Here is a 21,458-nt window from a genome sequence, read left to right as displayed (position 1 = left end):
AATCAATTCAGCTGTGCCTCTCATAATGAAAATCTTAAAATCTTTGAAATTGCAGCGCAATAAAAAATGTAAGACTACACTAATTTTTTTGTACCAGGCTGTAAACATGTTAATTTCTGCAGTAAATATCGTTTTTTTTTTTATTTCTGTGTGTGTGGTTTCCGGTACTTCTGGAGCCAGCCTCAAGTGGACACTTGATGAACTGCAGATTTTAACACTTCTGCATTGGCTTCAATTCTTGTGGCCGGAGGTTGCTGCTTGGTACAGTCACAAAGAGCCTGTAGAGTGTTGTAGAGTTAGGCTCATTTACAGCCCACATTGTTGACACATCTTAATATCAGTTCCAACATGGTTCACAATATATTAAAACAGTGAGTGAAGGAGGGTCCTTTAAACTTTTCTCTCCTTTAAAAGTGCACTCCGGAGCTCAGGCCAGTGGGATTTATTGTGAGGCGCGAAGAAAGCAGACATGTGAGATGTTTCTTTTGTAGATCACAGGCTGGATTTGGCTTTTCTCTCCAGTTAATTTGGAGGAGGTGATACGGCAAGCCAAGAAATCAATACCAGCTTAACAACAAAGAAAAATGAAATGAGATTCATGGGAGGGAACCTTATCTGCTATGTGTTCCCACACCTTGATTAACATCCATTTCCTTGAAATAAAGACAGTCAGAACTATTTTTTTGTTTCATTCATTTATTCACAGATTGGAAAACAATTCTGGAATAACACTTTTTTTTATGATTTGGTCCCTCAAGGCTCATAAGATTTGGATCAACAAAAGCAAAGTTGTTAAGAAAGCTTGTCTTCTTTTTGGATAAATTAAGCAATTAACTAACAAGCAAGGAATACAGAAATACTTCTACTTTCAAGGGGATAAATCTCACAAAATCTCATCAGTTACAGCATCCTAGCATGACTTTTAAAAGTGGATTCCATAAAGTACAAAATCTAGTCATATCAATGTTTTGTCTGGAGCATTACCTATGATCATTTTGTACTGTAAGTCTGAGAAAACAGGAATATTTGTACTAAAATGTAAATTCTCATGCAGACCTACACACAGCTATGCATCAATGCATTTGACAGGCTACTGGTTAGTATACAAACACACAGTGTCCTCAGTTAAACAGTATCTGTCTATAGCTAATAAAGGACATTGATTGAGTCTAGCTCCGCGTAGATTGTGCTTGTATAGACAGCAAAGTTAAATCTTTGTACACACGTACAGATTTTTAAAACTTCCCTTATGGCCATTCTCTTTCTACTGTTGCAGTTACTGTGCTGTTCTCTTCTCATTCTGCCTCTACTGTAGGACCTGGTTGCTTTGATTTGTTGGAAATGGAGCCGTCTTCCCCTATTCCAGGAAATGTCAGAATTAGCTGAGTAATTCCTGTCAACAGGGATGCGTCATTTCCATCATTACTGAGACAGGGGGGTTTCATTTCCTTTCTGCTGATCAGCTCTGTCATGAAAACACATCACGTGATTGCAAAACATTGAGTTATTTATGGAAAAATGGGAAACAATGTGCGTGTGTGTGTCTGTGTGTTAAGGGAGCCTACATGAAAGAAAGGACGGAGCAAAAAACATCACTATCCTCTCTACTCTTCATTGGAGCTCACCTCCTTTAATCTCAGTCATTTCTCTCCTAATGAGGAAAACAGCCTCTGCCTCAGAGTCCACTTAGCCACAAAAGGAGATCCCTGTCACAAATTGGAGACAGATCTAATCTAGGCAGGCTGAAGAGGAGCATCATCATTACAACACCCCCACCCACACCCCCCACCCCCACACTCACACACACAGAGGAGGGTAATGTTTTTTTGCCCTGATTTTCTATTCAGTCATTTCAATTTACTGCAAGGTAACAGCCGCGAAGAATGAGGGCAGGGAGACGGGATGAAAGGCGGGAATCCTTCTCTTGTTATGATTAATATTCATCACACTCTTCTGCAGTGGCTCCCCTTGCTGCATGTGGGAGAGACGGAAAGCCCAATAGCCCCTCAGGGAATAAGATTTTATGAGGGAAACTGGGTTAAAATCAACCCGCTGCTACTGCGCAGGATCTAAAGCAGAGATGTACAAACAAAAAAATACATTTTATAAAAAAATCTGAAAGTTTCTTGCACTTTTTACCACCAGAACATAATCTGCTAATTCGTTTTCATGTGCCAATTTGTTTTAATCCCACAGAGGAAGCCAAAAATGGACTGTACTACAAATACCATCACTGTTCAGTCTGGTTTTTATAAGCTGGCACAAAGCAAAGTCCTCAGGCCCGAGCATGGGAGACATCTAAGACATTGTCAACTTTCTCAGAAGAAGAAGAAGAAGGAGGAGGAGGGGACGGGAAAAAAAACAAGAATGTTGGAGGGGAAAAATTAAGCCTGTTCTGTGAACCCCATGCACAAGAAAGCATGCCTTTCTGATAAATGCCGTAAATCTAAACAAATGCGAGGGAGGCCATCATGTCTCATAGCTGTAACCAGTCTCCTCATGATGGTGAACCCGTGCACAGGACTGAGTTTGTTCTTCCTGTTGGTACAGAGGTCATGTCAGAGATTTGTGACTGATGCGTCATACCACAGTGCTAGTGGCTGTCTGGTTTGCTAGTTTTTATCTGTTGGTGTAGATCCTGTCCCCTTTTTTTCACTGTGACTGAAGCAATGCAGACATACAAAATATAGTGAAACTCATAATAGATAAAGATAAGAGTTGTCACATAGATGAGAGGCAATTTCACAGAAAACAAGAAAAATCACGACCAATCAGACACCCAATGAGGACAAAGTGAGTATATCGATGGTTCCATTGTTGTGTGTTCCCAAGAATATCTGTTAAATATGTGTTTTACATTATCTGCATGTTTTTATTCCCTCAGTTTAAGGCTCAATTTATTTTTTTGAGGAGCAGAATTTGATCCAAATAGTTCGCACCTGAAAACACTGGCTAACCATGGAACGCATTGACAACCCAAGTGAATGAAGAGATATCTTCCCTTACTATTGTAGCTGTACAGGTGGTTGTATGTCAACATGTAGTAACCGCAACTCTTGTATCAATATCAACTTTTTTTCTTCAAAATTCGGGAACAACGCTAACCGTTCCTAGCAATCCTAAGCATTTTTTCCAATTTGACAGACAATTATGCTACACTTTCTATTAATAAACCTCAGACTTCTTATTGGGATCACTATAGATTGGAAACTACTGAACAGGTTGAAGTACTACAGTCTGCCTTAAATAGCTTTGGTAGATCAATTCTGCTATTCTAAGTCATTTTTTTTATCACATGACAAGCTCCACTAATCCATGACTACAGGATTTGAAGGGTTAACTGTTACATCCAGATCTGTCACTTTGTACTTGTCTAATAGCACCTGGTTTCACAGTGGATCAATGAGTGTGAAGGCCATGCTGGCTCTCAGCGTCTTGTTCATAATGGGGAGCAAAAACAGGACTGACAGCAGGAGAGACAGTGACAGTTATTACTTAAACCACATGACTATTTAGATGTAAGCTCTGTTCTTCTGTTTCCCAGTAATTAATATGATGCAACATTGAACAGTAATGTTAACAGGCGCAGAGAGACACTGACTGTATTACTAACTGAGTCTAAGATGGTCTTGTGTTCAAGTATGGGTTGATATAAATCTCCATTGAGCACTGATGTGTCTGGATCACATCATTCAAGCTGATTACTGAGAGACATTTAGACAATAGAGGCAAGACAAATCAAACAGAAAGAAAAAGTATCAGCAGGAGTAAGGTTGATGAGGAGGTTGACGGAGCCCTGCTACACTGGGCTATGGTCTGGAGAAGCGTGTGTGGCCGTCACCGTCACACACTCAGCAGTGGAGTCCTTGGTCCTGCGTAGGCCTGTGTACAGCCTCTCGTCCAGGTGAGCAGTCAGTTTGTCCGTGAGCTCAGCAGTGATGGTTTGCGGGCCGTAGCCTGAGGAGTCGGGTAGCTGAGGAGGCGAGCGCTCATCCAGGGGCTCGGGAGGGAGTCCAGATGGTTTGCTGTCCTCCTGAGTTTCTTGGTGCTCGCTCGGTGCTCCGTCTTTCTCTGAGACACAGGTTGCAAGAGGTGGTGGAGACGAGGAGATGCGGTCCTGATCCTTGTCCTTACCTCCATTGTCAGTAGTTGTGGGCTCAACCTTTGGAGTGGTCGGGGTGCTTCCAGTGCCGTCGCTGTTCTCCTCGTCAGGAGCACTGACGATTCTGGGAAGTGTACTGTGGTAGCTTGTTTCCAGTGGGTAGTTCACACTTTCCCCCCTTCGTAGCGGGGTGCGCTGTCTTTCAAAAGAACTGTGGAAGTGTCTGACACCAGGATCACTCCACTGCTTGTGCCGCTGCCACTGCTTGCGAAGGTGGATTCTGGACCGGTGCTTCCTTAGCGGTGACTCCTGCTGGTCAAACTGAGGGTCGTGGCGGAGAAACTCATGGAAAAGGGCGTCCGTCTTCTCATCTATGCTGTAGTCTCGTCTGTGCAGCATCGGTTCAGGTGATGGCTGCACAGCCTCTCGAGGTGTGATCATTTGACCGTAAGGGAACCAGCTTAGTGAGCCAGCTCCTGTTTCTATGGAAACCCCGCCGCTGGCACCCAACAACACCTCATCTTCTGGCTCCTCCTCAAAGAGATGAGACTCAAAGCTCTCACCAATTGTGCCAGTTCGCCCTGCATTGGTGAAGTGGTGCCTCTTCTCGTGGGCTGTTCTGTCCTTGGGGCTGCCGCTCATGCTGCCAAAAGGCGCAGCTCCTCTGGACCTCGAGACGGAGCCTCTATGGAGGCGTAGCCGCTGTCCATCTGCAGCAATTTACGAGTCCCTGTTTCACTGTCGCTGCTCCCTCTCTCAGATTCTGTGCTTCCCTGTTTCCTCTTATTTCCATCTTTCACACCAAACCTCTCATCTGTATACATCATAATGTCCTTGTCATACTCTCCACCCTCTGCTTCATCTCCTAAATCCTGGGACGGATATCTGGGTAGTCCTCCTCTTTCTGTCTCTGTGCGTCCTCCCAGTGAACACACGCTGTCAGCATCACTGCAGACCGAGTTCCTGTCATTGTTGCTGCTCTGGTCGGAGGCAGCGTTCTGTTCCAGTGAGGCACGAAGGGTCCAGATGTCTTTGTAAAGTGACAGGGGGTCCTGGGCATCTGGGGGTTCCAAAGGGTCTGCACCCTCCCGTCTTGCTAGGGACAGTGCTTCATCTTGGGGATCAGGGGACAAGCCAATCACCCCTGGTCCTCCGTGGCTGCAGCTGGGCTCCACTATGACCTCTACCTCTACCCTGTAGGGTGCACATGGGTGTGAAGAGACAACATAAAAGAAAAAAAACAAGAAGAAGATGAAGGGGAGAAACACAAGAGCACACGCAGTACGTGCCGATTTCAAAGCATTTACCTAGATAACACATTCATCTGAGGCGTGGCTGTGTTCACGGTGCACAGAATGAGTTTATGGCTTGCAATGGTTGCCGTTGCATGTGTTGGATCAGAGCTTAGCTGAATGTAACAGGGTCAGATATGTAACTTTGTATTCAAAGCTTCTCTGAGGTACTATCCGCTTGTGTCGATTTTGGTGCCTCCTGTGGACTAAGTGGTGACTCATATCTTTTTTGCTGATTTTGTCCTGTCTGTGTCTGTAATGTTTTCTGACTGAAAACTTCATCCTGCTTTGCTTTACGATTTAAACATATCACTTACTGTGAATCTTTTCTGTGAAAATATAAAAAAGGCTTGTTAATTGCCTTTCCTGCCATCTTCCCCGCAGCAGCCTTTAACAGGGATTGATGACTACAAAGAAATAATCTTGTGCTGATGCTCTCATTAGCTTTTGAAGGTCGTAAAGAAGTATCAGCGCGTATTTATTAAGTCCATTTCATTACCAGCTAAAACCTCCTTACAGGAGCTTTGAAGAGATTGTTCCACCTCTTGAAGTGGGGTTGCATAATGAACATGTCAAAAGTAAGTGTTAGCTTAGCCAGTATGCAAGCTAGGCTATCAACCGGTGCAGATGGGGCAAACTTTACCATGTAATTAAGCTAATTTTAAGACAGTTTGACCCTAAGATCAATGTCTGTGTAAGTGTACCTAGAGCTGGGCGATTTTGAAACAGATGTTATCATGATAAAATTTGTCAGATCAGTTGATATTGAAAATTATCAGGATAAATATGAAATCATTATTTCATTTAAATCTAAAGGCTAATTTGTGGTCTTGAGTAAACTTTGAAGAAACTAGATGGTTTGTTAGCTTGTATTTGGGTTTAGTTCTCTGATGAGCTTCTTGAATCCCTATTTTTGGTCTTTTGTGTAAGATGAGATTTTTCTGAAGTTTTAGTTTTGTAGTGCAGTGAATGCATCACAGTTATTCAGTGCTCAGTTGTACTACGGACACGTCAGACATTAAACGTGTTTGAAGTGCACAACAGAAGTTGTCTGCGTGCTCTTCCTTTACCCACATCCTGAAAGTTTATTTAATGAAGTGTATTAAGTTAATAGTTAACGCTGAGTCAGCACAGTGTCAGAATAACGACTCTGTGTTGAGCTGGTAGGTTTTGAGTTTTCTTCAGTGTTGCAGTCGCTCGTTTCAGCTGTGTTTACATTCCGCTCCAAATGTCTTTAAGCCCGCCTTCCTCTTATCCTGCGAAATGATTGGCTGTTAAATGACGTCTTCTTCTTCTGTTAATTATGTGTGGCAACTAGTGTTTAAGGCATATTAGCGCCCCCTCCCTTCCAGTGGTTGAAGGTTGAAATCACAGGCGTAAATTTATCGATTTTTTATAGCAGGTTTGTTATATTTATATTGTTAAAAATTATATCTAGATAATTATTGTTATCAAATTATCGCCCAGTCCTAAGTGTACCCTGTATTTAGAACATTCCCAGCACTTAACTGTGCCCTTAAAAAGCCCATTTGCTTTTGTACTATCTGCAAATGCAAAATGTAAACCTTCATTTAACTCTCTCTTGGTTATAATAACACGAAATGTAGCTGGTATTAGCTTACAGGTGACTGTAAAGATCTCTAAGCTCCAGAATGCTCTCTATTGTTTTGCAAATTTTTCCTCTCCCCCCCTTTCTTCTCAAAGTGTCAACTGCTTCGTCTAAGTTATAACCTAAATCCATCCACTTACTTGATGGATTCTTTTGTGTATATTATATGTCTGTAACAGTCTGGTTGATTTACTGACACCAAAATATTTTTTGTTTTCAAAGTGACTACTGTTAGCTTAAAAACTAAGCTAGCTTGTGTGATTTTTTGTGTGTTTGTGCGTAGGAGATGGAACAGGTGGTAAAATTAACACACAGGCTTCTGTCCATCGTGTGCTTCAGAATAACCATTAAGATAAACTGGCTGTTACAGCATTATTCCAGCCCGGCCAACACAACACAGATTCCTGCTGATTACATGATCACCAAAGCCTTGTGTGCTGGAAAACATCCCAGAAATACCCCTACGTTCTTGGTACAGCTAATTTTAAGAAGCCATATTGTATAAAACATAACTTGTGAAAGGTAGTACACTGTCAGTGATCATGAGGATCATCAAATCAGTTAACTGAGGGCAGCTTCCAGGAAATTATTTTTAGTTTAATAAACAAACATGTGCAAACATACACCGGAAATGGACTGATTTTTTAATCTAATACTCAGTCAAGAAAAAATGTTTGGTTATCTAAGAAAATGCATGGTTATTTCTGTTCCATAACCTAACATTGGGCAAGTTTTTGTGCAAGCTTAAAATAACAAATGACCCTTGTGCTTCCGTGGATATCATGACATTACTAGACCATGTCAGCGGTGGAATGGTTTCCTATTCTGTGTCCTGATTCTCCACTCCATTACGTTACACTTTGGGAATCCCCTACTTGTGGCTTCATCATGAAATAGTTGTGAAAGAGCTCTTGTTCAGATGGATTAAATCACATTAAACTAGACTACGATTGTCGTATTTATCGTTACACAACGTGTGTTTTCATCTAATTAAATGACAGAGTGACACAATTTGTATGAAAAAGTCATTCATTAAATTTCATTTAATTAAAGTTCGGTAACTTGATACTTGTATGTGCTATCTGTTTCCCACATCCCGCTTCTTATCTGGCCCATTAAGACTCAAAAAGCACAGTGTTGTCAAGGAAAAGTTGGAAAGAATTGGGACTTAGAGCCAAATCATACATATCATTAACACACATTTTCCAGAAACTGTTAAGAAATGATTGTCGAGCAGCAAAGCAGTGAACAGGATGAATGGCAAGGAAATTAAAGATACCTGCCGAGGGAGGGCGGTGGTGTGGAAGGCGGTGAGAGGAGGCGTGTGGTGGGCTGGGTGGCACAGTAGGGGATGTCATGGGTGCGGGCGATGTACTGGATGAGGTCTATGTGGTGGGCGTCATTGTCGTCCTGGTCCATGCTCTCGCTTGCAGCTCGCTGCCGCTGGAATTGTCTCCGTTTTGGAGAGCCTGGCCCACAACAAGAAAATCACAGGGAGAGGAGCAGGGAGTTGATCAAGTTGTGTGACAGCAGGCAGGAGGGAAGTGACACTTGGTTCAAGGGAAAGCTTTCCATCAATTGTGGAGGTTTCTCAGGGGATTTAGTGATCTTTCTCTGGTCCCTTAGTGCGAGAGGGATGAGTCTTGGGAACCGCAGGGAGAAATGTGTGTGTATAGGATGAAAGAGATCGACAGGAAGGATTTACTCAGGGGCTCAAATTGACTTGGAAAGAGCAAACTTTACGTCACTCAGCCATCTGTCGTGTATGTGTGTGTGTCTGCGTGCATATCCGATTCCTAGCAGGCAAAAGGCTTCTCACAGTTGGTTTCTGGAGCCCCCTGCTTAACCATTGCCTGTTTACCTCGAGTTGCCAATAATACTAAACACACAAACAAATGGAGAAAACACAGCTAGGAAAAAACTACCAGCAGTAAAATGTTATTTTTATAGGTCATGATTTATACAAAGAATCCTAAGCAAGTCTTACTCTCCTGCTGCATGAGCACAGATTGTTTCTAAAAATAAGATAACATAAATATACTTTATACCATTAAGGATCCATTACCTCTGGTGTCCAGACTGGAGGCTCTCTGGCTGCTGTCCAGCTTCCATTTCTTGATCTTAAAGTACGGACTGGCCCCCTCCAGACTAGCATGGCGCCGCAGTTTGGTAAAGAACTGCAGCACGGGCCCCTGGCTACCTGCACCACCACTGGCAGGAGGGGCACCGCTCGCTACAAAGGCTCCTTCTCCAACACTGATGCTGCTGCCTCTGCCCCGAGGACCTATTCCCATTATCTCGATCTGAACAGAGAGAAACATGGTCAGTAAGAAAAACTAGCAAAGAGTATTGCTGTGTGTGTAATTCTTTCTGACAGTGATGTTTAACACGGGCTCCTTGTTTGCCCTTCAACCATCAGTCTTGTTGGTCAACCCTCCGGCTCTATGACCCTTTTAGGTCCGTATGGATGACTCACTGGTTGACTGCACTGAGTGACTATCTTGAGTGTGTACATTTTTTCTTGATCAAGCTTATAGTTAGAGCCGGCTCAGGCTTTGACCAGCTCTTAGTTTTGCTGCTATAGGCTTAGACTGCCGGGGGAACTGGCGTTCTGACACACTGGGATCCCTACTACTCCACTACTACTATCTGTCTCATCACTATCATTTCTCTCTCTTATTCTCCTCTATCCCTCTTTCCAACCCCAACTCCATCGAGGCAGATCACTGTCTAACATGAGTCTGGTTCTGCTTGAGGTTTCTGCCTGTTGAAAGGAAATTTTTCCTCGCCGCTGTAACTAGCTAAATATTGCAAAGTGCAATGCTCATGGTGGATTAAGATGAGATAAGACTGAGTATGATCTTATCATGGTTTTGTTTGTAAAAGCGTCTTGAGATACTGTCTGTTGGGATTTGGCGCTATGTCTTTGGTAAAAGTGCTTTTAATGTCTGTGCTCCCTCTTCTTGGTTTGAGCTTCAGGGTCGCCTGAAACTGGATTGTTTAATTTGATTGGAGGATTTCAAAACTAGGATAAAGGATGATCTGATCAGATTGTGCACATGTTTTAAAGCTTAACACTGCTAATTTATAAATCTATGTAATAGTTACTTGTCACTGTATGTTTTGTCCTGTTCTATTTGTGAAACTTTTTATGCTGCTGTCTTGGCCAGGGCTCCCTTGAAAAAGAGACTTTGTATCTCAATGGGACTATTCCTGGTAAAATAAAGTTAAAATAAAAAAATACAAATAAAGAGTGATTTATTGATTGATTGATTGATTTTTCATAACATGAGCTCTTACATACAATTTGTTAATCTCACACCCCGTTGGAATAACCTGATGACAATATTTAACCTTTTGGGAAGAATTGCTAACTATTTCTGGAGAATCCAGTGGTTAGTGATAAACAGCTAAGACTTATTTTCCTGTGAGCTGCATTGTTAACATAGTTGACAGTTCAATTAGCAAACTGAAAAGCAACTATGCATTCAGATCAAAAGCAAAAACAACAAAACCTGCCTTTCAGATATGTCTGCAAAACAAATACAGACATTTCTTTGTTCATTACACTGAATTTAATAGTATGAACTGGAAAAAGAAACATATTTCTGATGGTCAACTCAGAAAGAACATGTCTTAAGGTAAGAAAATACAAAATCTTGATACAGATTTGTTAAAATTAAATGTGCAAGCTTGATCAAGGCTGTCCTCAAGAGGAAGAGGAGAGGAAAAAAGCTTTTAAGATTGTTGTTTGTTGAGAAGAGGTCAACGTTAAGTATCCAAGCCACACTTAATGTCTTTTGTGTCACACAGTGACAAGCAGATTGATCACTTAAAGGGGAAGAGTTTTTGTCCAGTTGTGAAACAGATTGAAATTAATACTGATGGCTCTTTATGACCTACAAAAGCAAACTTGACAGTCAGCAACACCTGAGAAAATACATAATGTCAGAAAAATGTCATTTTGTTATGTAACTAGTGTGAGGGGGTGTCAGACCCGATACATACACTGAATCAGACTTGTTTTTTAATGTTTTTTAACACAATACGTGATATATATTACTGTTATCAAAAAGCACAATCACATTTTTTTGACAGAAAATACTGCCATGATATGAACAGGACAAAATCAGCAAAGAGATACAATACATATCTCTGTCCACAGGGGGCGCCAAAATGAACTTTAACTTAAAGATCCTCGCAGCGGCTTCAAGTTGAAATGTTTGCTGATGACTGACTGTTAGCTGTAGATATTTGTTTGTTTGTGGAGATAAATTCATTTTTAACAGATGGCCATGAAGAAAGTCTAGGTGTTGTCTTTTTTTTTTTGTCAAAGTTATATTTTTGGGCTTTTACACCTTTATATTGATAGAGGGAGAGGACAGTGGATAGTGTAGGAAACTGGGAGAGAGTGGGGGAATGACATGCTGGAAAGGAGCCGCAGGTTGGATTCGAAACTGGGCCGCCTGCTACATGGGTGCACAACTTAACCAGTAGGCCAAGTCCGAGCTCTAGACTGCTTTTCTTACATGCACAAAGGCCTGCTGATAAGTAATTGATCAGTACTACATAGGTGACACAAATATTACAAACAGAAACTAGGGCACTTGTCAAATTAAAGTCTGGGCCTTTTGTACAGATTCTACATTTTTACATTACATTGTAACATTTCTTTGAGGTAACTTACTGAGCTTGGCTCTTTCATCCTTAGAGCTTTAGCTTTGTCACCAAAGCTGGTATCCACCACAGAGTTGAGAGCATCTCCAGGGAGGGCACAGCTGGGATTGACACTGAGACTGGTCAGCGCTGTTTGTGGCAGGGGGCACAACATGGGCTGAGGAGAGGGACACACAAAATGACTCTTCTACTCTGGAGGATTTTTTGTTAACATGCGTGTCTTCAAAACACTCTGTTGATTGATTCAGTTACTCAAAATTGTACAATCAAAGTTTATGCAGCATTGTGGTTCCACTTGCAGTGTTTGTTTTCATATTTCAGCAGCATTTGTGAATAAAAACACATTTCCTGTCCCGCTGTCGGCCTGATACTGGTGACTGACTAGCCTTACCTAAATGTGAAATCAATGATCCCCGCCTGTTGAAATGAGCAGGCCAAAAGATTCCTCATTTCTATGTTTGGGTACATTAGCTTGATACATTTTCTCATCCTAACTCAAGTGATTGATGTTCTAATCAGCCCTGGTCAGGACTAATGATGCGTCATGTCTAATAGCAGGTTAAAAGCTCCCACCTGAAAGATGGAGAGGGCCGACTTAGTGACAGGGCGCGTTGTTGTCATGGTGAGGCTGTTTTCACCAGAGTCACACTCATGGATAGTGACTATCTTGAGGGCTGGGGAGGGGATGTGGAGATTTGTGAGCCGGGCGTTCTTCAGGTGGTGAAAGTCGCCCTCAGTCAGAGTATACCTAGGGTGAAGAGCGAAGAGTTAAATGAGAGGCAATACTATTCTTGTTTGACGTATGGACGTAAGTTTTAAGTGTTAGGTAATAAGTGATAAAGCTTATTCTTGCACAAGAGTCAAACAGCCATGGGGAATATCTCAGTTCTCTAACCCATCAGAGCCACACTGAATTTTACATACAGCCCTACAGGATAATTCCTTTTGAAGAATTAACATTTCAGGCTTGGAGCTTTAAGAGAAAGTAGGGCTGTGAAGTAATGAGAGAGAGTCAAAGCTCTTTATGTCCACCGCATATGTAATGTATTTTAAACGAATTCCCAACTCTAAACTAACATAGAAAAAGTAGGCACTGAAATGTGTACATCCTTTAATCCAACATAGCAGCAAAGCTGGAGTGCATGGAATTTAATGCATGCTGAAAGCTGAATTAAAAGAATGAAAATTTGTACAATTATGGGTTCATGTGTTTGCATCAGCTCTCTGACCTGCGGCCCTTCTCCTGAGCCTTCTTGCCGTGGTCGAAGAGCGCAGCCTCATTGAAGGAGACACGGCGTCCGGTGGTGCCCGTGGAGAGGAAGCGCTCAGTCTCCTGGTCGTGAGAGCTGGCCATCGACAGGCACTCTGACTCATCCACCCTGATGGTGATTTCTGCCAGAGATACAAGAGGAAAGGGACAGAGGAGGAAGCCGGATAGAGTAGAGAGATGGAAGAGGTGACAGCAAAGAAAGATAGTGGGGTAGTGTGATTTGATATTTAATTGTACAGTCAATAATGTGATCAGAATGTTTAGTCATGCGAGCTGTGGGTGAGTAATGAGGGCTGAGAGTTAGCAAAGGACCAAGGGATGGAATAGGTATAGACAAAACTGTACTGTAAGGCAAAACAAGCTTAACTAAGACTAGTTTAAGGAATCATAAATATTATACCTGCGATGCATTAGCATGTTAGGATTGTCAATCTTAGCTAACATTAACATCCTAACAGAAACGTCAGCAAAATAAACACTGTCATTTCTTGGTTTAATACATCTTCCAGAAAAGCACCTGTATATATGTGCCTTATAGGTCTTAGTTTCATTGCAAATATTGAGTTACACAGAGACTTAACTATGGCTTACTTCAGTGGCATACAGCTGAAGAGAAAACAACTTGTGATTTACTTGCAATTAACTGATCTTAAATTTGCTGAAAAACAACATTTTGATGAATTTTTAAAAGTAAAAGTGCAAATCAAGTCTGTTCTGAAGAGGAAAAGGAAACAACTTCTAAATCATTCAGTGGAGGTCCATCATTCATTTTTAATGCATTTCCAGAAGTGAAATGTAAATGCTGATTGTCTTTTGCAGCTCTGAGTAATGCAGACCTGTTGCTCAGTTTCAGTTAAATTTGCAGATTCAGCTGAACATTTTGATCTAGAAGGAACTGTTAGCTGTACTTGCATGCAAATGCCTGTTAATCAGAATAAATTAATAGAGAGCAGATTGCAGCAGATGTCATTATATCTGCCTGCTTTTGCTCTCCATACAGAAGCTTAACTAAGACAGTAAGAACCATAAACAATGTACCTCTTAAACATTAGCATGTTAGCATTGTCACTCTTAGCTAACATTGGCAGCTATTTCATGTATAGTTGCTAGCATAGCTGTACCTATTTGGTCAAGATCTTCTCAATTTGTGACAACTTTTGTACACATTATTATTATTATTATTATTATTATTATTATTATTATTATTATTATTATATTCTAGGACCAGATGTATGGTAACAACATATTATTTAAGGATGAGTAGGATGGTATGGCAGACTGCTGACTAAAAATAAGCAGAAAGGCTTAAAAAAAGGAGTTTGGTGCCAACTTGATGCCGCCTTTTAGATCATTTTCATTTCAGCCAGAGTGCATCCACTGGTCCCAAAATGTCAGAAGGTGTTCCAGGAAAGGCACAGCTACTTAAACTAATTGGGTTGGGATCACAATATTATAATGGAATAGGCGTTACACATTTGTGCTGACGGGATAAAAATATCACTGCCTCCATCAATTCAATCCTTCCCTCTCCCAGCCTGTCTGTCTCCATTACTCCTCCCTTCCTTTTTTATTTATCCCCCCTTTCATTCCTCCCTCCCTACATGTCTTCCTCTTTGTCCATTCTTCTCTTACCATGGGTGGGCTGGGACTCCTCCAAGTAGGTGGTGGTGGTTTTCTCAGGGTCATCGCTGGCCCTGGGGCAGACAGAAACATTTTCAGATCAATGCTGGGACATGATTTCCCCTGAAGTCTGTCTTTCATCTGTTGAACTCTACTGCTGCAGGCAGCCATAAGTAACCCAAGTACATCGCTTCATAGTAGTAAACATAGTACTTAAGAATCAACAGTTTAGAAATCCAGTCTTAAGATAACTGCAAGGCCATATAACTGGACATTCACTGTCCTGTTTGTCTAAATGGCTGTCTGCCTGGCTGTGTATAATCAATGAGGACCTAAATCACTGCCAGTGGGTTGATAACCTTCAGGGCAAGGGGACCTCTTGGAATGATAAATCAGGATACATTATTGGATTGTACATTTCCACTTATCTGTAAGGGCACAGAGAAAATAAACAATAAAGGTCACGTTGTTTGGGAGTTGGGTTTATATTATTTTTTGGGTTTGCTTTTTTTCTTTAAACCTTTCAGTGTCATTGCCTCTCCTCCTTTATACCAACTTTTCAAATCTTAAATCTACTTTATGAGGCAGAAACAAAAATGGAAAGCTCCTCCCAGTAATTCTTCTCAATCTGATTCCTTTGTGTAGAGATATGAGTTGTGTGTGAGTGCGTCTGTGTGTGCATGAGTGTGTGTGAGTGTGAAGTGACTTGAGGGATTTCTCCTTCCACCCAGATCTGCGCTTCTTCTTGTCTTTCATTTCCTCTGTGACTCTAGCTTCCCAGTGCTGTGTGTATGATTATGTGTGTGTGTGTGTGTGTGTGTGTGTGTGTGTGTGTATTCTCGGTGCGCACACAGTGCTGGGTTGAGACGCAAGATTAATCACAGCCGTTGGCTGCTATGAAATCTCATTACGCTCATCATTTGTACCAGTCTGCCTTCCTCTCCTTTGCTCTCCCCCGGCAGGCTTCTCCTCATCACAGCTCAGCCTCTGTGCTCTGTGTTTATCTGCATCTAGCCGGTGCGCACATATATTCAAGTGTACTTGATGATGTTTGCTGCTATTGAGGGAGACAAAGGGTCTCGAGGGTAGCCATGTTACTGCTGAATAAAAACAGATGAAGCACATCTGGTAAAACTGTTAAAGACATCAGACTCGGTGGGAGGAGCAAACTGGACATTCCACAGGAAGTCACCCGCTTAATTTGCAATTGCAAAGAGCTTCATCTATTATGTAAGTATACACATTCAATATAAGCACCAAGAAGTCATTAAATATCTGTTGCATGTGAGCACAAGAAGAGTAGACTTTGCCTGTCAACAAGCTGTGTGTACCTGTGTGTGTGCACACATATGCTTTAATGCAATGCAGTCAAGAAACAACACCTGTGCACCCGGATCTGCAGATCAAACTACCTTTGTAGAGCAAGCTGTCTGCAGTTTTTGTCGAACCTGTCTAGCGATGGTGTTGTTTTAAGTTTGAAGGATGTGAAGTCTGGTGTCATGTGTTGGATTGCAGCACTGGAAGAGTTGCAGGATCATATCACAGAGGTGCAAGGAAACAAAATAACAATGCATAATGAAAACCTGTACAACAACAGCACATGTTCACAGCATATATGTTGCATGGAATCAACATGAACTGAACGTCCAAAAAGATAACATTATTACTGTGCTTGTGTTATCAAAGAGCACACTTTCTTTGTTCATGAAGTTCTGCCTCTTATAGCTCTCAAGTATTTACTTCAGCTATAAGACGCATCTGCCAATTCCAAAAAGTGACAAGCTCCCATTACCGCGTCAGCGTCTCTGTGCGTAATACAAGCTGTCCTGAGAAGTGAACAATGTTCCATTTTTACTATTCTTTTCTATGTAACATCACTTTTGACGACATTGTAAAGGTCCTCTAAAGAACCTGTGGAGTTAGCTGCATGAACAACAACGAAAAAAACTGAGTGCACAATTACAACAAGACAAGCCATTACAATGAGTCCTTGTGCATGAGAGCAAACACTTCACACTGAATCACCGGCTATACATCCACTGACTAACATAACCTTCAGAAGGGGATAAAGAAAATTACAACGTATTGTCAGAAGTCATTTTGTACCTCTCTGAGTGATGTCGAGATGGTGTTTTGTTGTTCGTCACCGGATTAACATGTTCAGCATTCTTCTAGAACAGTTAAGTAAGAGCTACATGCAATCACTACAGACTAGCTGCATTCTCAAAACAGTACTATTCATAAGAGACTGACCCAATGGAATAATGTTGTATTAGCTGGCACTTCTTTACTAACATGTGGCGGATGACAAGTTGGTTTCTCTGTTTCTCCATGATGTAATCAGGCTGTTGTATATAAAATCTAAATAATGTCAAGATCTCCTGATTGAGGTCGCTTCATCATCAGCTGTCTAACATTTTCAGTCCAACTGTCTATGCTGCTGTCACAGTCAGGTGGCAGCAGCACACAGTGAGGTGCCACAGAAGTAATGGCAGCCAAGCAAGATACTGGAACAAACAAATTGGTTGCCAGATTTGACTCGAATATCTGTTGCCAGAGCTTTATAGCTTGTCTTAAATATGGATCGTAAATGTGGTGTTCAATGTGGAAAATTGTATTTATCATTTTTGCATCATACCTGGCACAACATTGTCCTCCTCGCCAGCTGCGACGGCAGACGATGAAGAGGACAGAGGTGATGATAAATGCTCCTACCAAGAAGATGGAGAGGATCACCAAGAGGAGCACATAGCCATCTCCCTGCTCCTCGGCCTTGATCGGGATCTCCTGAGAGACACAGAGAGAAGGCTGAGATATACAAATACAGTAGATAAAGAGGTAATATCTTCATTTGAGTTGTCAAAATATCTGCAGAGAACTGTATGATACAACACTATACTTTTCTGATCAAGTGGTTTTGGTTGTTTGATATTTGAACCTCAACACAGTTTAGTGATAAGAAGTCAAAAATAGCCACAACAGGAAGAGAGTTGGTGTCACCCTGTTCTGAATTTGAACCCGCAGAGTGCTACTTAAAAAAGAACGAGCACAAGTAAAGATAAAACTTCTTAAAAAAACATAAAAACCCTGACACTATTCAGTACAGCGTCCCATTTATGTAATGCATCAAATGCCCTCTTGACACACAAGCTGCAGTGTGGCTCAGATTGTGTTGCTGCTTTACCTTCACAGTAACACCGTGCAGCTTAAAAGATTGATTCAGCCCCCTGGTTTGGCTGTTTTTCATAAAGTGAATCCATAATTGCAGGAGTTCAGTGTAATGAATCAATAAATGCTGGGGCTATTAACCTGTCCACAGTTTACCTGAGCTATGGGAAAGCTGCATCCGGAAAGACTGCAGCTGAGATAATGACACATGCAGAGAGCAGCAGCAGTATAGACCCTGCTGTAAGCTTCCTCAGCTGCACAAAACGATGCTTCACAACATTAAAGCTTTGAAAGATAAACATTTTTCTACACAGTTGGAGACATCATCTTGAAATCTCTTTTCATAGACTGGGAAAAGTTTACTCAACTCACCTCATGAACTAGGATATTACTGACAATGAGACTTTGTCAACTGCACCCTTTTGAGGATGTTTTTCTTGTATTTGGCACCATAAATACATCTCTACTTCTCTACTTTTACATTACCTTGAGACCAAAGTTGGCCAAAAGCCAGTTCAGTGCTTATTGCCGGCTGCTAGATATGAATCACATTTGATTGTGGAATAATAAACTCATTTTTTAGGAAGATATCTGTGAATGACTTTCTTTATTATGCTATTAAGCTGGATTTATGTTTGACCAAAAACCCTGTGTCTACCTTGCCAGATGTTTAACATGAAATCTATTGACTAAATTGGTTTACCATTAAAATGCCTGTTTTAATTACATTTCTTATCATCTTTGTGATTGTAAACCTTACAAAGCACATTATTCTGTGTCCATACTGGCAACATAAAAGGTATTGAAATGCTTTGAATAAAAGGAAAGGTGGCAACATGAGTGGGAGAGCCGAAAACAACAGCAGGCCTTGTTCTTTGAAGGAGAACCAAACTGACATGATGACCCTGGTTACATAAAGACAACAGACTCTGTATAAATATCAAAATGATGATCCTATAGGTGGACTCACCCTGAGCTCTATGAGGCCTAGCAAGCGTTAATGAGCGCTCCACTCTGATGTCACATTGTAATTTTTATGCGAGGGGGAAATTAAAGCTCAGATTAGATCAGAGATTTAATTATTTCAGGTCCAGGTCAGGATGTTCCCTATTAGCCAGTCAATCGGCTAGCAGACAATATGAGGGAGAGTATGGTTCTGATGCAGAGCTGGACACAACATGCACACAAAGAGATACACACAAACACGGACAGGAAGTTTGAGAACAAGCAAGTGGTGAAAGACAGACTTACTGTGGAGTTTTCTGGTAGGGTGTTCCAGACGGTAGACTCATTGCTCATGGTCCAGGCCAACTAGAGGGTCCCCCTGAGAGATAACACATGCACATAAACACAAACACAGAGAGGAAATGACTGTTATTGGAGCTGTTCATCAGAACACAAAGTAAACCACCAAATGTACTGCAGTTATCTGCATTAATAAACCACAACCAAAGCTGCACAATAAAATGGAAATAAACTTCTCTGTCTTCCTGGACACAATTAACATTCATTATGCATCCTATATGAGACTTCAGATGCCAATTTCAGCATAACAATCCTGTTGCATCTCTTATAGACATGAAGTACTGTAAGAGAGATCGGAAACCAAACATGAGTATGGACGGTGTGTTCTTGCACGGATGCGTTGAAGCCCACAGAAGATGCAAATGGTAGCATCTCAGCTGCAAATCATCACCCATAATTCTACATCGGTCTGAAGACTCTCCACCTACCTCCCACACACACACACACACACACAGAGAGACATACACACAGAGATAAAAACTAGTCCTTACTTAAACACTGGTTCCATCAGCTTCCACTAGAGCTACTGCTATGCGATTGCTCTTACAGATCATAGCCATTAATACTGCTACTGCTGCACCAAACGCCCACACACTCACACACACACACACACACACACACACACACACACACACACACACACACACACACACACACACACACACACACACTCTCTCACGCATACACACAGACCCTGGATAGATCTACTCACCCAGCAGGGTAGGAGCAACATTCCAGCAGCACTCAGTGCTCCTCGCTTGCCTGCAGCACTCAACTTCAGCACCACAACCTGTAAGCTAATGCCGAGCTGTGTGCAGCCAGCCTGTCTAACTCCCTGCATCTACCATCCACGCTTGGAAAACTGTGACAGGGATACACATCAGGCTATGTGTTGAACAGACTGTTTTCCTTCGCAGCACTGTACCACATCCTGCTTTCTACCAGTCCGGTATCTTACCCTGATGGAGGGCAGTGCGCAGCAGCAGCAGCTCTAGATTTGTGTGTCAGGCTGTGTGGCTCAGGAGTCTCCTCCTCAGCTCCCTTGCTGCATCCTCAGCCACCTCAGCCTTGCCAGCTGACTGAGACTGAGCAGTGGCGTTTATCCCCCTCAAGGCTGGCCCACTGGCCTCGGAGTGCTGGCAGGACGGTAGTGCTGCATGGCTGATGACAAACACACAGCACAATAACTGGTTCATTATTGAGTTTGGGTAAATGAAATGAAGAGAAAGACTGAATTTAACAATATAGCATGTCATCACTCACTGACTCTCTTTCACTTTCTGTATCAGTGACAGCTCTGTATTTCCTTAACATTGCCTCACATTGATTAACAACCAAACATTTGAATATTGTTGTTTCACACACCTGTTACAACACCTAGAAGCTAGAATGATGCCCAATGTTTATAATAAAAGCTTGATAACCTGTTTAAAATTATATACAGGCCAATCACACTTGGCTGCCTTTCCCTTGCTGTTACATTAGGAGAATAACGATTAGGCAATGAAGTAAATGAAGTGTCATACTTTATTGATAATTGCTCACTTCTAAGGAACCCAGATGGGTTCTGTATTGATTGGCTGACTGAGCAGATGGGGAGACTTAGGTGTCCCAGCAATGGCATATCCCGTCATGCCAGATCATTTGGTGTATATCAAGAACCACTCAATATAGGCTGGGTATATTTGTTGAACAATGAAAATGGTGAAATTTGAAGCAGTAGCCTAAATAACCTGTCCGAAATGAGGAAATAGGAAGAATCTGGATTTGCTTGGCAGGTTACTGCAGTAACACAAAATAGCTTCGTCTCTGGAAAAAAACAGATGTTTTCTTATGGAGGTTTGGCGAGAATATTCAGAATAAGGACAAAACAAACAAATCATGCTGCGTCTTAAAACCATAACGTTTAAGAAAATGAATGAAATGAAAAGAAGATCCGCCCCGTGAAGCGCAGAAACGTTAATAAAAATGCCATCTTGATATTTCACAGGCGCCAATGATTTTCATCAGTCCGGTGAGAACGCCAGAGAAGACTGTGGCTGCACAAGCGCGCAAGCGGGCATGCAGCAAAGGTAGCACTTACCCACTGAAGCAGCCTGGTCCATGCAGGGGTGCAGGGGCAAAGCCGATACCGCCAAACTCTTCAGTGATCACTTTAATGTGGATTTTAAAGCTTGAAGTATTTATGAATGAAACCCCACTGTTTAAGACACGCCCACCACCCAGTCAGAGACGCACCACGTGACGCAAGGAGTGAGGTAAGGCAAAATTATGATAGAAGGGTTTCTCAAAATCACTCTGATGCTCACTCACTGTTTACACACACACACACACACACACACACACACACACACACACACACACACACACACACAGAGAGACATTGTCGGCGTCGAGAAGCAATGAGTGTCTTAA

The 21,458-nt window shown here is 41.9% G+C and overlaps 1 protein-coding gene across 1 annotated transcript; it reads right to left on the bottom strand.

The window, feature by feature from the left end:
• Nucleotides 1-684: 684 nt before the first annotated feature.
• Nucleotides 685-21,248, bottom strand: cbarpb (CACN subunit beta associated regulatory protein b). The gene is given in 12 exon segments (XM_034678011.1): nucleotides 685-4,752; nucleotides 4,755-5,296; nucleotides 8,283-8,472; nucleotides 9,069-9,306; nucleotides 11,691-11,837; nucleotides 12,254-12,428; nucleotides 12,910-13,072; nucleotides 14,583-14,644; nucleotides 17,209-17,357; nucleotides 18,990-19,062; nucleotides 20,002-20,204; nucleotides 21,127-21,248. Coding segments are annotated over 10 exon segments (2,667 nt in total). The 5' UTR covers nucleotides 19,038-19,062; nucleotides 20,002-20,204; nucleotides 21,127-21,248; the 3' UTR covers nucleotides 685-3,799.
• Nucleotides 21,249-21,458: the final 210 nt, after the last annotated feature.

Source organism: Notolabrus celidotus, chromosome 2 (genome assembly GCF_009762535.1).
Source record: "Notolabrus celidotus isolate fNotCel1 chromosome 2, fNotCel1.pri, whole genome shotgun sequence".
Classification (NCBI taxonomy): domain Eukaryota; kingdom Metazoa; phylum Chordata; class Actinopteri; order Labriformes; family Labridae; genus Notolabrus; species Notolabrus celidotus.
The sequence above is the reverse complement of the archived record's forward strand: the minus strand, read 5'-3'. Positions and strand labels throughout refer to the sequence as shown.